This window comes from Parasteatoda tepidariorum, chromosome 6 (genome assembly GCF_982258835.1).
Source record: "Parasteatoda tepidariorum strain Cologne lab strain chromosome 6, Ptep-v5.0, whole genome shotgun sequence".
Lineage (NCBI taxonomy): Eukaryota > Metazoa > Arthropoda > Arachnida > Araneae > Theridiidae > Parasteatoda > Parasteatoda tepidariorum.
This window is the reverse complement of record NC_141760.1, coordinates 111297811-111313545: the sequence shown is the minus strand read 5'-3', so window position 1 is coordinate 111313545 and position 15735 is coordinate 111297811. Positions and strand designations below refer to the sequence as shown.

The following is a 15735-nucleotide window of genomic DNA, read 5'->3' as shown; positions in this document are numbered from 1 at the left end:
TGCCCTGAACAGAATTCGAACCCGCAACCATTGGCTTCACAGTCACGCACGCTGATCACTCTGCCAAGTGCCCGTGACAGTTTCGATTGAAAACAACACATTCGAAAGCAAAACATCAGAAAAATATTTATTAACACGGAAAAAGTTCTCTCAAATACAAAAAACATTATTAAACATACGAAATGAAACAAGAAATATTTATATTTATGTACGACACAACAAAAAGTAAAAGTCTTGTTAAAAGAATTTGTGTTTAAAGAACAATAAAAATAAAAACATACGGCTTTGAAATAAAACGAGGAAAATACATCTGCTGACCAACAAACATACATGACACGACACAACTAAATGTACTGACCTTTCATGTTTAAGACATCGAATTTTTCATCGGATCCAACAGCATTCGATACCCGACAAGTATAATTACCATTGCTTCTAGCATCGAGGGTAGTAATGCTCAGTATGGAGGTGAAGTCATTAATTTTTTCAATCGAAATAGTATCTCCTGCATTGATTAGGTGACCATCTTTAAGCCATACAAATTCAAATGGAGAATCTCCATCATTCACGATGCACATTAAGCCAGTTCTCCTGCCTATTTGAAGTTCACCAGAAAACTGCATAGGGTTTAATTTTGGTACTCTTAAACCTAAAATCGCCAAAATTATTTTTAATGTGTTAATTAAAATTGATATATAAATCCAAAAACATAAGGTATATTCTTAACAGAAAAATCAAAAATATTTTTTTTTGTGGTAAACACGAGTATTGCATAAAACGTCATATTAAAAACTCATATTAAACTTTATCAGAAAACTACATAGGGTTTAATTTTAGTATTCTTAAACCTAAAGTCGCCAAAATTATTTTTAACGTATTAGTTAAAATTGTTATATAAATCTAAAAACGTATAGTATACTCTTAACAGCAAAAGGAAAAATGATTTTCTTTTGTGTTAATTATGAGTATTGCATACAACGTCGTATAAAGAACTTATATTAAACGTCACCAGAAAACTGCATAGAGTTTAATTTTATTACTCTATAAACCTAAAACCGCTAAAATTAGTTTTTAATGTGTTAATTAAAACTGGTATATAAATCCAAAAACATAAGCTATATTCTTAACAGCAAAAGGAAAAATATTTTTTTTTGTGATAATTGTGTATTGCATAAAACGTATTTTTCTTTTGTGATTTTGAGTATTGCATAAAACGTACATATTAAAAAATTTCTGAAACAGCGAAATTAATATATTATTTAATGATGTATTCCAGAATTTTAAAACAGTTAAAAAGTGTTACTGTTTTCTATTGTGTAGATGAAAATAATTCGGAAATATTTTTCATTAAAAGAAATGAATATTATATCACTAATGAATTAACAACATGGATATTTTTTTAATGACAAATTATATACCTTCAAAATACTAGAGGATACATTTTTTTTGTAAATGCATTGCTTTAAAATCAAAACAGAAATTTTTAAAAACATTTTTTAGTAGAGAGAATTAATAATATTAATACGATTGCTTTTCAGTAATAATAACGTTCTTATAAAGTCATAAAAATACATTTTTTAAATCAATCACAGTTATACAATGCTGTGTAAACCATATACAATGCTCTAATAAATATGAGCATAGTTTGATGAATGAAATAATTAAGTTTTTGAAAATCACTTGCAAAAATTAATAATTAAAAATTAATAACGAATCATATATATATGTACGAAAATAAATCTTTGTATTTAGCAATATGCTTACAAAGCTAATATATAGAACATGCAGAGAAAAAATAAAACTACAGAATGAAGTAAACTTACCACAACAGAAAATAAAAACATTGAAGACAAATAGTAGAAGAAAATTGTTCCGCTGTTGGTTTGTTTTAAGTCTATGCATTCTGAAATGTACGGATTTGTGTTAAAAATGAGTAACATGTACCCGCTTTTGTAAAGGGTAATATCTTCCAGTATCACAAATAAAATGGACACAATATAATTTCGGAAAATGTTGCGTTTTTGAAGTTTCGACCCAAAAAAGTTTATAGCCCGAAATGTGACAAGCAATTGATAACAGTGACTAGCATTTCATACTTTATCAAGGATTTACGAATACTCAGTTACTAACGTATGATGAATTTCAAGACTATGAACGTATCCCAAGCAAACGTAAAGAGTACCACGCAGTATAGTAGCGCCGCATAGTGACAAAATTTACAACTAATACCAGTTTATTAAAATATATGTATATAAATAGGATGTAATAGGATAAAATGGGATATAAATTAAAATAACTTCTTTTGCTTTATGTCGAGTAAAATAATTTCTCAAATTCAAGTTTTAGAAATGTAATCAGCTTGAAATCAGGAAAAGTAATTGCAAAATGTCTAAGAATATAACCAAAATTGCACTTAGAATTAATTCTAATCATTAAAATTCTTTATTAAACACTTTGTATCCAGAAATAGAAACATTTTTTTACTAATTTTGAAGCAAAAACGTATGTTGTATGAGAAAACATTTTGAATCAATAAGAGAGGTTTACAAATACAATCTCACCATTCATTTTTAGAGAATCAGACTTTTGGTCTGAACCAGCAGCATTTTGAGCCCGACATGTGTAATTGCCGTTACTTGCGGAATCTAAATGTTTAAGTGTGAAAAACGAAGAGAATTCATCGATAGATTTGATCGAAATCATCTCATTGTTTTGAAGAATTTGGCCATCTTTGTACCATTCGAATTGGAAGGGTGGATCACCTTCGATGAGGGTGCACGGAACAGCAATCCTCAAACCTTGACGCAAATCTCCAGAAAACTGAAATGGTTTAATGACAGGTGGTCTTCCACCTAATACAAAGTAAAAGAAATATAATTATATCAAGAAATATTGAGACAGTATAGTTTTGAAATTCTATCAACGCAACAAAATCAACATAACTTGCCGCGATGTTTAGCTTACAAGCATGCATATGTTCCAGACATATACCATATAAAATCATTGTTCATTGAGTCAAGCATTGTTATCACAAAACTCAAAGAGTAATTTAATTCAAGAATAGTGGTCTTAGTAATAAATTAAATATCGTTTAAAATTATCATTTTGAAAATAATACATAGTAAAAATACTCAATTATTAATTAAAAAAACATTAGACTTTTCTTATGCAAATTCATTCTGATAAATAGAAATTGGTATTTATTGTACAGTTGACGTAGGGAATGAAAAATCAATATTTTCCATTTCATTTATTATGAAATTAATATTAATTATTAATATAGCATTATATATGTTCATACTGTATGTTAGCAAAAATATGCATATTTTATGATTTTTTGGATGAAGATGTTGGATAGAGATTGATATTTATAGGTTTTCCTAAATAGATCGATAGTGAATTCATCAAAAAAATTTTCAAGTTTTAATATCCAAATTTTACATTCATTTCTCAAATGTAATTCATCAAATCATTATTATTGAATTAAATTAGGCGATATTTGAAAGATAATTTCTTACAACTGACACATTTAAGTAAACATGACTGATAATGTCTAAAAAATTTAATAATTTTTAAGAATGTTTGAGCCATGTATAGATTTTTCCTATTCACCAATATTAAAGTTATTTTCACAACAATTACAGAATATTCTTACATAAATCTCAAAACTGAGTTCTGAATATTTTTTATAAAAGAAGAAAAAAAATATTGACACTTACCGATGATGAGGGAAAAACTACTTGAGAGGATAAGTATAGGCATCCATTTCATTTTGAACAGTTATTAGAGCACAATTCTTTTTTTTTTTACACAAATAGTTATATAAAACTTATAACAAATATTAGAAGTTACATAAATTCAATACATTTAAGAACTCCAGATAAAATGACATAAAAAATACTTTTACAGAGCAGATTTATAATCATAACAATGACTACACCATGTCATAGCAACTACCGACTCTCATTACTACGTGAATGCTTATTCTGATACTTGTATGGAAACAGAAATTTTAACAGTATTGTAGCGCCACATGGTGACAAAAAATGAAGTGAAAAAGATTAAAATTTTTTTGTAGAAAAGCTAAGCACCAAAATTAACTTCATTTAATGTAAAGAAAGCGTTTTCATTACGATTAAACTTTTAGATAGCATGTAGGCTTTTATCAAATTCTGTAAAATTGAATCACATGAAAGCTTTTTAAAAGACAAATGTTCTTTTATACTATACAAACAGTGATTTCGTGCATAAAGAATTAAAATAAGTAAAATAGGCAAAAATAGCTTTTTTTTATTAATAAATTAAAAAAGAAAATAATAGTAAATTATCATTTAAATACCTCATCTTCCAATTATTTCTTGAAAAAGTTTCACTCAGAAATTTTTTATTTCTTTCATAGAAGTTTCAATTTTTCCCTAAATACCAGTAAATATTTTCTCGTTAAATTTGAAATTAAAAGTACTGCACCCCTTCAAAATGATCTGAAAAATGAATTTTCCAGTCAAATTGTATGGAATTTTTTTTATGTGGAAATACAATGAAATTGCTTACTAACTTTTTAGATTGGCTGTCAATATATACATAATAAAAAAGTGACTTTTTGTCTTACCGTTCATTTTAAGGAAATCAGACTTTTGGTCTGAACCAGCAGCGTTTTGAGCCCGACATGTGTAATTGCCGTTACTTGCGGAATCTAAATGTTTAAGCGACAGAATCGAAGTGAACTCATCGAAATTTTTGATCGAAATCATCTCATTATTTTGAAGAATTTTGCCATCTTTGTGCCATTCTAACAGGAAAGGAGGTTCGCCTTCCATAATCGTACATGGGACAACAATTCTCAGTCCTTGGCGCAAATCTCCAGGAAACTGAAATGGTTTAATGACAGGTGGTCTTCCACCTAATACAAAGTAAATACAAAATATAATTACACCAAGAAATATAGAGACAATATAGTTTTGAAATTCAATCAACGCAACGAAATTAGCATAACTTGCCGCGCTATTTAGCCTTCAGAGAATACATATCTTCCAGACATATACTATATAAAAATCATTGTTGATGTAGTCAAGCATTATTGTCACTAAGTTCAAAGAATGATTCAATTCAAGAATAGTTGCCTCAGGAATAATTTAAATATCGATAAATATCCATTATCATTTTAAATATCACACATAACTAAGAACTAAATTATTAATTAGAAAATAAAAACATTAGACTCTTATGCTAATTCATTTTGAAATATAGAAATTGATGTTTATCGCTCAGTTAAAGCAGTGAGTGAAAAATCTACATTTTCCGTTTAATTTACTGTGAAATTTAACGTTAATTATTAATATAGGGTTACATATGTTCATAGAGTATGTATGCAAAAATTTGCATATTTTATCAATTTTCGAATGAAGATGGTGGATAACGAATGATATTTTTAGGTTTTCCTTAATAATCTGATCAATGGTGAATTCAGCTAAGAAATTCAAATATTTAAATCTCTCATTTCATTTCTCAAATGTAATTTTTCATCAAATCATTATTATTGAATTGAATTAGGCTATATTTGAAAGATATTTTCTTACTACCAACATTTTTCAGTAAGTATGAATGATAATAGAATTTAATAATTTTTAAAAATGCTTGAGCCATGTTTAGATTTTATACATTCACTAATATTAAAATCATTTTCACAACAATTACAGAATGTTCTTACATAAATCTCAAAACTTAAATCTTGGATATTTTTTTTATAAAAGAAGATAAAAGATTAAAACTTACCGATGATGAAGGAAAAACTACTTGCGAGGATAAGTATAAGCATCCATTTCATCTTGAACAGATATTAGAGCACGTTTTTTTAACACAAATACTTATAAACAACGTATTACAAATATTCGAAATTACATATGCACAATATATTTAAGTACTCCAGATAGAATGACATAAAAAATACGTTTACGGAACAGATTTATAATCATAACAATGACTACACCATGTCATACCAACTACAGACTCTCATTACTGTGAATGCCTATTCTGATACTTGGATGGAAACAGATATTTTAACAGTATTGTAGCGCCACACAGTGACAAAAAATGAAGTGAAAAAGATTCTAAATTTTTAACAGAAACACTGAGCACCGAATTTTTCAAACTTAATTTAGTGAATAGAAAACGTTTAATTACGATCAAATTTTTAGATAGCATGTAGGCTTTTATTAGATTCTGTAAAATTGAATCACATGAGAGCTTTCTAAAACACAAATTTTCTTTTATACTATACAAACGGTGATTCTGTGCATAAAAAACTAAAATAAGCAAAATAGGCAAAAAATAGTTTTTTTATTAATACAATAAATTTATTAATACAATAAAAATTATTAATACAATAAAAAATAAAACAATAGTAAATCATCATTTGAATATCTCACTTTTTTCAATACTCAAAGGTTTCACTCAGATAATTAAAGAAGTTTCAATTTTTCCCTAAGTACTAGTCGATACTTTTTCCTGAAATTTGAAATTAAAGTACTTGTTTTGTACCCCTTAAAAATGATTTGAAACATGAATTTTTCACTTAAACTGCATGGAGTTATTTTCATGGAAATACCATGAAATTGCATACTAACTTTTGAGACTGGCTGTTAATATATGCATAAAAAAGTAACTTTTTGTCTTACCGTTCATTTTGAGGGAATCAGACTTTTGGTCTGAACCAGCAGCGTTTTGAACTCGACATGTGTAATTGCCGTTACTTGCGGAATCTAAATGTTTAAGAGACAGAATCGAAGTGAATTCATCGAAAATTTTGATCGAAATCTTCTCATTGTTTTGAAGAATTTGGCTATCTTTGTACCACAGGAATTGGAAAGGAGGCTCGCCTTCAATAATGGTACACGTGACAGCAATTCTCAGACCTTGGCGCAAATCTCCAGAAAACTGAAATGGTTTAATGACAGGTGGTCTTCCACCTAATACAAAATAAAGGCAAAAGATAATTATAACAAGAAATTTTATGACAATAAAATTCGAAATTCAATCAAAGCTATAAAATTAACATGACTTGCCGCTATATTTAGCTTACATATCTTCCAGATATAATATAAAACCATTATTAGTGTTGTCCAACATTATGTCTTACGAATAATTTAAATATCGTTAAATGTAAATTATCATTTTAAAAATCATACATAGTAAAATACTCAATTATTAATTAGAAAAAAAAAACCTAGACTCTTCCATACAAATTCATTCTGAAATATAGAAATTGATGTTTACATACAGTTAAAGAAGTGAGTAAAAAATCTATATTTTTTGTTTATTCATAATGAAATTTAATCATTATTAATATAGCATTGGATATGTTCATACAGTATCTAGAGGAAAATATGCATATTTTATGACTTTTTGCATGAAGATGTTGGATAGGGAATGATATTTTTAAGTTTTCCTAAATAATCAGATCAATAGAGAATTCAGTCAAAAATTTCCAAGTTCAAATATTTATATCTTTCATTTCATTTCCCAAATTCTTCATCAAATCATTATTATTGAATCAAATTAGGCAATATTCTATCTTACTACTAACACATTTAAGTAAGTATGAACGATAATATCTGTAAGTCTAAATAATTTTTAAAAATATTTGAACCATGTTTAAATTTTACTCGTTCACTAATATTAAAATTAATTTCTCAACAATTACAGAATATTCGTACATAAATATCGAAACTGAGATCTTGAATATTTTTTAGGAAAGAATACCAAAGATTGAAACTTACCTATGATGAGGGAAAAACTACTTGCTAGGTTAAGTATAAGCATCCATTTCATCTTGAACAGATATTAGTGCACGTTTTTTTTCTTCACAAATGATTATTTACAACTTATAACCAATATTAGAAGTTACATATACTCAATATATTTAGGTACTCAAGATAAAATGACATAATAAATACGTTTATAGAGCAGGTTTATAATCATAACAATGACTACACCAAGTCATAGCAACTACCAACTCTCATTACTGTGTGAAGGCCTATTCTGATACTTGGATGGAAACAAATATTTTAACAGTATTGTAGCGCCACATAGTGTCAAAAAAAGAAGATAAAAAGACATAAAATGTTTAACAGAAAAACTAAACACTAAATTTTTCGAATTTCACTTAATGTAAAGAGAACGTTTTTATTACGAGTAAACTATTAGTATGAACATGTAGGCTTTTATTAAATTCTGTTAAATTGAATCACATAAAAGCTTTCTGAAACACAAAGTATTTTTTATAATTTACTAAAATAACGAAAATAGGCGAAAAAGTTTTCTTTATTAATGTAATAAAAAATGTAATATTCGTAAATAATTTATTTAAAACCTCACCTTTCATATTTAATACATCGTATTTTTCATCGTATCCAGCAGTATTTGATGCCCGACACGTGTAATTACCAATGCTTCCGACATCAAGAGTGGTCATGGTCAGAATAGATGTAAAGTCGTTTACTTTTTCGACTAAAACGGTATTCTTTGATGGGAGGGGTTGACCATCTTTAAACCAATTAAATTCGAATGGTGTATCGCCGGCAATAACTGCACACATTAAACTAGCTCTCATGCCGATTTGAAGTTCACCAGAAAACTGCATTGGGTTGAGTTTGGGTGCTTTCAAGCCTAAAAAATAAAATTGAAAAATATCTGTAAAAACTACTTAAAAAGTTTGCAAAATTATTAAAAAAATTATTTAAAAAATGCACCCTCCCCAAATTTTCTCTTAGTCATAATAAATAATAGTCATAACCATATATGGCAACGTTACTTTTAAAAAGTAACGAGTAAAAGTACAAGTATTTTTAAAAAAAGTAACGAGTAAAAAGTAAAAAGTTCATATTTTAAAAAGTAACGAGTAAAAAGTACAAGTAAAAGTACAAGTACTAAGCAAAAAAAGTAACGATTTAAAAGTACATTTCTAGGAAATCGAAAATTCAAAGTAACCTAAAATTTTATTGAATAATATTCTTATGCTCTTTAAAGTTTTTGCCAAATTGTTGTCATTTATTTAATTATTTTTAATTTTGAAAGTTATGGATTTAAATTTATTTTTAAATTCGAAAGAATATTATAATATAATTTTATAATATAATCGTATCATATAATTTTAAAATCATATATAGTTTTAATTTCAAACTTTTTATGGATTAGCACGAAAAAGAAATTTTATCTATTGATTTTAATTTTTAGTTTATTATTTTTATTTATTAAAATTACCATTGATTTAAGATTGTTTTACTCTTTAGAGACGCGTTTCAAAAGCACAAACGTAAACAAAGCAAACACAGGGTTTCAGATAGCTTTGTGATGTTCGAGCTAGTAAAAAATAATTGAATGTGCAGTATAAGTTGAAACAGAAGGTATTTAAACACGAAGTTAGCTGTGAATGCATGTATATTGCACATTAATTTTATTAATTAAAAAAAAAACATAAGCACTTTTTTTCAATTTAATATTTTTTTTTAGAAAGCTTACCGAGTTTTAGAAAAAAAGTAACGATTTCGTTCGATATTTCCGTTACAAATACTTGTACTTTTTCCCTAAAAAAGTAACGAAAGTACAAGTAAAAGTACTAAATTTAAAAAGTAACGAAGTACAAGTAAAAGTACGTACTTTTTACTTGTTCCGGCGGTACAAGTAACGAAAGTAAAAGTACTGCCATCTATGGTCATAACCAATAATATTCATAATAAAAAATAAAAAAACATTAAGAAAAAGCAACAAAATCTACTTAAAAAAATGCATAAAATAAATACTCATTTCAAATGATTTTACTCGAAAATTTAAATTTAATAAAAATAACGATATTTAATGCAAGTGATTCATATTAAATCTGTTCCTATTTTGTTGTGCAACAACTAATAACTATTGTTTAACAACTAATAACAGCTTATTACTACAATAACTATTGTTTGTAACTAATAATATCATAAAAGAATTAAAAGAAAAAACTGAAACAAAATAATAGACATTGACAAGATTTAGTTTTGAACTTAAAATTTAGATTTGTTAACTTGTATGATTGTTAACTTGTGATAATACTACAATAAAAAATCAAGCAAAACTCATAAATTATACACAAACATATCATAAAAATAACACATTTTGAAACTTTCTCGCAAGCTGAGATGGCCAAAATTTTAGCATTTATAAGAGACTACATTACACATACATTATACATATACATTATTACGAACGAGTTACTGAGATAGAAATGGAAATGAAATCACATCAATAATAATTTTACCGAAATCTTTTTTGACCCACCGGTGGTTTAGCAAATGAACAGATTTGGTTGAATATTTTTTTCCAGACACCATTTTTCTATAGAATTACATGAAAAAGAATCGCTATTGTTATGTGGAGAAGACTGCAGGTCAAAATACAATTATTTCCGTGAAAAATTTAATTACTGCATTTTTTACGTCCTTTTATGTATCCCCGTCAAATTCGAGTTTTGTTAATATATATAATATGAATAATTAAAAAAATTTTGAGATAGACACCGTGATTACAGATCTAAAATATAGCTAAAGAAACAAACATAGGAATTGTTCACAATGTTGCTAAAAGAAAGCTGATAATACGAATTTCTAATAGTCCGAAAAATATTTTTATTACTTTTTATTCTTTTATGAAGTTTATTTATTTATTTTTTCCCGCTCTGAATAGTGTTATTTTTTACATTATTCAAATTATTCAAATATTTTAAATTATTCAAATTGTACAATGATATCTGTCATATTAAAACCAATGATTGTTAAATTATTTTTCAATCTAACAAATATAACAATTCGAGATATGCTTACAATAATAATGACTATTTTACTTACTTATTAAGATTGACATCTTGTGAATAATGCAGTTTGATTATTAATTTGAAAAAAAAAATTTAATTTACAATATTTCACAAATATAACTTTTCACCAATACATACATAATATCAAAAGAGAAACATTTAATTTTATCTAATTAAAACATGTTTCAAATGATTATGAAGTTTCTAAAAAAAGGTAAAATTTATGTAAAATCCTACATATTTATAGTTAAAGTCATTTTATAATACATCAAACTGAGTACAAATCTTATTTGAATGGAGAGAAAAACTGAAACTTACCGAAGCTGAGAAGAAAACAACTTGAAAGGAAAACAACAATCATCCATTTCATTTTATTCGGAAGAAGTTGAAGAGAACGTTTCGTGTGAATAATGAGGTATTAATTGAAACAGATTTTAAATAATCAGTAATACTGAAAAAGGAATGTAACATAAAAATATGAATATAATTATTTAATTATTGAATACAACAACTTAACAATGACTAATACAACACCATGCTGTAGACAGTGGTGACTGCCATTACTGCGCGAAGACTTTGATGTACTTGGGGAAAATAGAAATGTGAACAGTATTGCAGCGCCACACAGTGACAATAATGGAAAAAGAAAAGAACTTAAAAAATTTTGCTGGAAAATAAATATTACAATTCAAACATATGTAATAAGTGCCATTTATTTCAAAATGAAAAAATTATTTTACGTTGTGTTTAGCATCTTCGATATTTATTAATAAGTTAAATAAAGTTTTCTAGAGTCAGTGATTTCAAAATATAATGGAGGACTTTTGATAGATAAGTACCATATACAACGAATGTATGAACGTTAGTTAGGCCGTCATGTTTTAATACTACGCATTTAATTTTTATGAAAATATAACTCTATTTCATAATTTATGAATACATTTTCAAAAAAAACAAAATAATTTCTTAAAGAATGTTTTTGAATTGCTTGTCAATTCAAGTTTATTGTATAGCATGATAATATCCATTAGCTAAGAAATAAAAGTAACAAATACAGATAAAACGTACACATAATAAATGGTACAAAAATGAGTTATAAAAATGAGTTCGTACACATAATAATGGTACGAAACAATGCTCTTTAGTGCCAGACTTTAATAAGCTGCACTCAATGAAAACTAGTAATTCAACATAGTTTTGAAACTTCGCCTTTCATATTTAACACAGCGTATTTTTCGTCGTATCCAGCAGTAATTGATGCCCGACCCGAACCAATGCTTCCGACGTCAAGCGTGGTTATGGTCAACACTGACCTTATTAGATTCAACTTTCGACCATCAAAAAAAACTATGGAATACATTTTCCAAGCATATTAACATTTTTCGCATGTTTCTGAGAAAATGAAAATAATTTCTACCACATAAGCTGATTTCTAACGCGAAAGTAGTAAATGACATATAAAATGCTAGAATACACAGAGGCAGAAATTGTTCACAATATTTATATATTCTAGATTTTGTGAATCATATACAAAAAATTTTTTCTATACAACGACAAAAATAATAAGTAGGTAATAAAATAAGTAATAATATAAGCTATATTGCAACAAACAACAAAATTAATCACCACATAGGAAGGGAAAATATAGACGAATATCTAGAATATTTTAAAATGGTTAATTTATATTCTTAACGGGCTTTGATGAATGTTCTAAGAAACGAAATTATTCAGAAACACCATAAATTCAAGCAAATTACTATAAGTAGAGACAGTAGTAAATAGCTTAACAGAAAATTCATTAATCGAAATTTCTGTCAGTTAATATAAATTTTTATTAGATCATCGCATAAATCTGACTAAATGTTCATTAAAAATAAAACACAATTAAGAAAAATAATATCTATTAAACCAATTCTTTTTTAAAAATACTTTTACTCAAAAAATTAAAGAAATTTTAATTTTTCCCTAAGGACGAGTGGATATTTTTTCCATAAATTTGAAATTAAAATATTTATTTCGTACCACTTCAAAATGATTTGAAACATGAATTTTCCAGTTAAACTGTATGGAGTTATTTTCATGGAAATACTAATATATATACTATATATTGCATACTAACTTATGAGACTGGCTGTTAATATATGTATAAAAAAAGGGAATTTTTGTCTTACCGTTCATTTTAAGGGAATCAGATATTTGGTCTGACCCAGCAGCATTTTGAGCCCGACATGTATAATTGCCATTACTTGCGGAATCTAAATGTTTAAGAGTGAGAAACGAAGAAAATTCATCGATAGATTTTATCGAAATCTTTTCATTGTTTTGAAGAATTTGACCATCTTTGTACCATTCGAATTGGAAGGGTGGATCACCTTCAATTAGAGTGCACGTAACAGCAACTCTCAGTCCTTGACGCAAATCTCCAGAAAACTGAAATGGTTTGATGACAGGTGATCTTCCACCTAATACAAGGTAAAGGCAAAATATAATTATAATAAGAAATTCTAAGACAATATAGTTTGAAATTCAATCAACGCAACGAAATTAACATGACTTGCTGTGATATTTAGCTTACAACATACATATCTTCCAGACTTATAGTACCATATAAAATCATAGTTGATGCTGCCAAGCATTATTGTCACTAAGTTCAAAGGATGATTCAATTCAAGAATAGTTGTCTCAGGAATAAATGAAATATCGTTTAATATCCATTATAATTTTGAAAATTATCCCTTGTCAAATACTAAAATATTAATTAAAAAAAACATTAAACTCTTCTTATGCAAATTCATTCTGAAATACAGAAATTGATGTTTATCATACAGTTGACGCAGTGACTGAAAAATATGTATTTTCCACTTTATTTTCATGCAGTATAAAGGCAAAAATATACATATTTTACGAAAATTGCAATGAAGATGATGAACAATGAATGATATTTTTAGATTTTCCTAAATAATCTGATCGATAGGGAATTCAGCAAGAATATTTACAAGTTTAAATATCTAAATCTTTCATTTCATTTAATATCTGATATTATTAATAAGTTAAATTTATTTGAAATTAATTATAAATTATTAATATAGCATTATATAAGTTCATACAGAATAAAGGCAAAAATATGCATATTTTATGAATTTTAGGATAAAGATGATGGATAACGAATGATGTTTTTAGATTTTCCAAAGTAATCAAATTTACAAGTTCAAATATCTAAATCTGTTATTTCATTTTTCAAATTTATCTCTTCATCAAATCATTATTATTGAAATAAATTAGGTGATATTTGAAAGACATTTTCTTACAAACAGCAGATTTAAGTTAGCATAAGTTATAATAAGTTTTATAAATTTTAAAAATATTTGAGCCATGGTCAGATTTTACTCATTCACTACCATTAATATCAATTTAACAACAATTTCAGAATATTCGTACATAAATCTAAAAGTATTTTACATAAAAGAAGAAAAAAAGATTGACACTTACCGATGATGAGGGAAAAACTACTTAAGAGGATGAGTATAAGCATCCATTTCATCTTGAACAGATATTAGAGCAAAAGATTTTTTTTTTACACAAATACTTATATGCAAGTTGCAACAAATATCAGAAATTACATATACTCAATATATTTAAGTACTCAAGATAAAATGTCATAAAAAATACGTTTACGGAACAGATTTATAATCATAACAATGACTACACCATGTCATAGTAACTACAGACTCTCATTACTGTGAATGCCTATTCTGATACTTGGATAGAAACAGATATCTTAACAGTATTGTAGCGCCACACAGTGACAAAAAAAGAAGAGAAAAATATTGGAAATTTTAAGACAAAAAATTAAACAATTAATTTTCCAAACTTCATTTAAAGTAAAGAGAACGTTTTAATTACGCGTAAACTATTATTACTATTATAAAATTCTGTAAAAAAGAATAAAATAAAAGCTTTTTAAAACACTAAGTTGTTTTATAATTTACAAACAGTGATTTCCGCATAAAGAACTGAAATAACGAAAATAGGCATAATTTTTTTTTTATTAATATAAGACAAATATGATAATATTAAATAATAATTTGAAGAGCAATCATTTGCAATCATTTGAAAACCTCACCTTTCATATTTAATACATCGTTTTTTTCATCGTATCCAGCAGCATTTGATGCCCGACACGTGTAATTACCAATGCTCCCGACATCAAGAGTGGTTATGGTCAAAACTGAAGTGAAATCATTAATTTTTTCGATTGAAATTGTACTCTTTGATACGAGGGGTCGACTATCTTTAAACCAATTAAATTCGAATGGTGCATCACCGGCAATAACGGCACACATTACACTGGCTGTTATTCCGATTTGAAATTCTCCAGAAATATGCATCGGGTTGAGTTTGGGTGCTTTCAAGCCTAGAAAATAATTAGAAAAATATCTGAAAAAATTATTGAACAATTACAAACTAATCATTTAAAAAATTGTTTAAAAAATGCACCCGCAGCAGATGTTTCCACAACAAATAGTACTCAGAATAATAAACAAAAAAATATTAAGAAAAAGCAACAAAATCTACTTAAAAGGAATATATTAAATAATCACTCCTCTAGAAATGGTTTTACTTCAAAATTTTAATTTTAAAAAAGTTTTGAGAATGATATTTAATGTAAGTGATTCATAATAAATCTGTTCCTATTTTGTTGTTCAGCAACTAATACTCATATTGATTATAACTAATAATATCGTAAAAGAATTTAAAATAGAAACTCGAACAAAATAATAAACATAGACAATATTTAGTTTTGAGTCTTGTATATTTTAAATTGAGATTTGTTAATTAATATTGTTATTGTGATAATGCTACAATCAAAATGCAATTTAAACTCATAAATTACA

General features: G+C 26.7%; 1 protein-coding gene across 1 annotated transcript in view; it reads right to left on the bottom strand.

Annotated features, from left to right (window-relative positions):
• Nucleotides 1-15735, bottom strand: part of LOC147808281 (hemicentin-1-like) — a 50336-nt gene that overhangs the window by 24123 nt on the left and 10478 nt on the right. The window contains exons 5-11 of the mRNA XM_087166968.1: nt 14964-15254; nt 13012-13302; nt 8374-8664; nt 6675-6965; nt 4610-4900; nt 2562-2852; nt 359-649 (exon numbers count right to left, since the gene is read on the bottom strand). Of these exons, the coding sequence (XP_087023094.1) occupies nt 359-649; nt 2562-2852; nt 4610-4900; nt 6675-6965; nt 8374-8664; nt 13012-13302; nt 14964-15254 (2037 nt within the window). The remainder of the gene's footprint in view (nt 1-358; nt 650-2561; nt 2853-4609; nt 4901-6674; nt 6966-8373; nt 8665-13011; nt 13303-14963; nt 15255-15735) is intronic.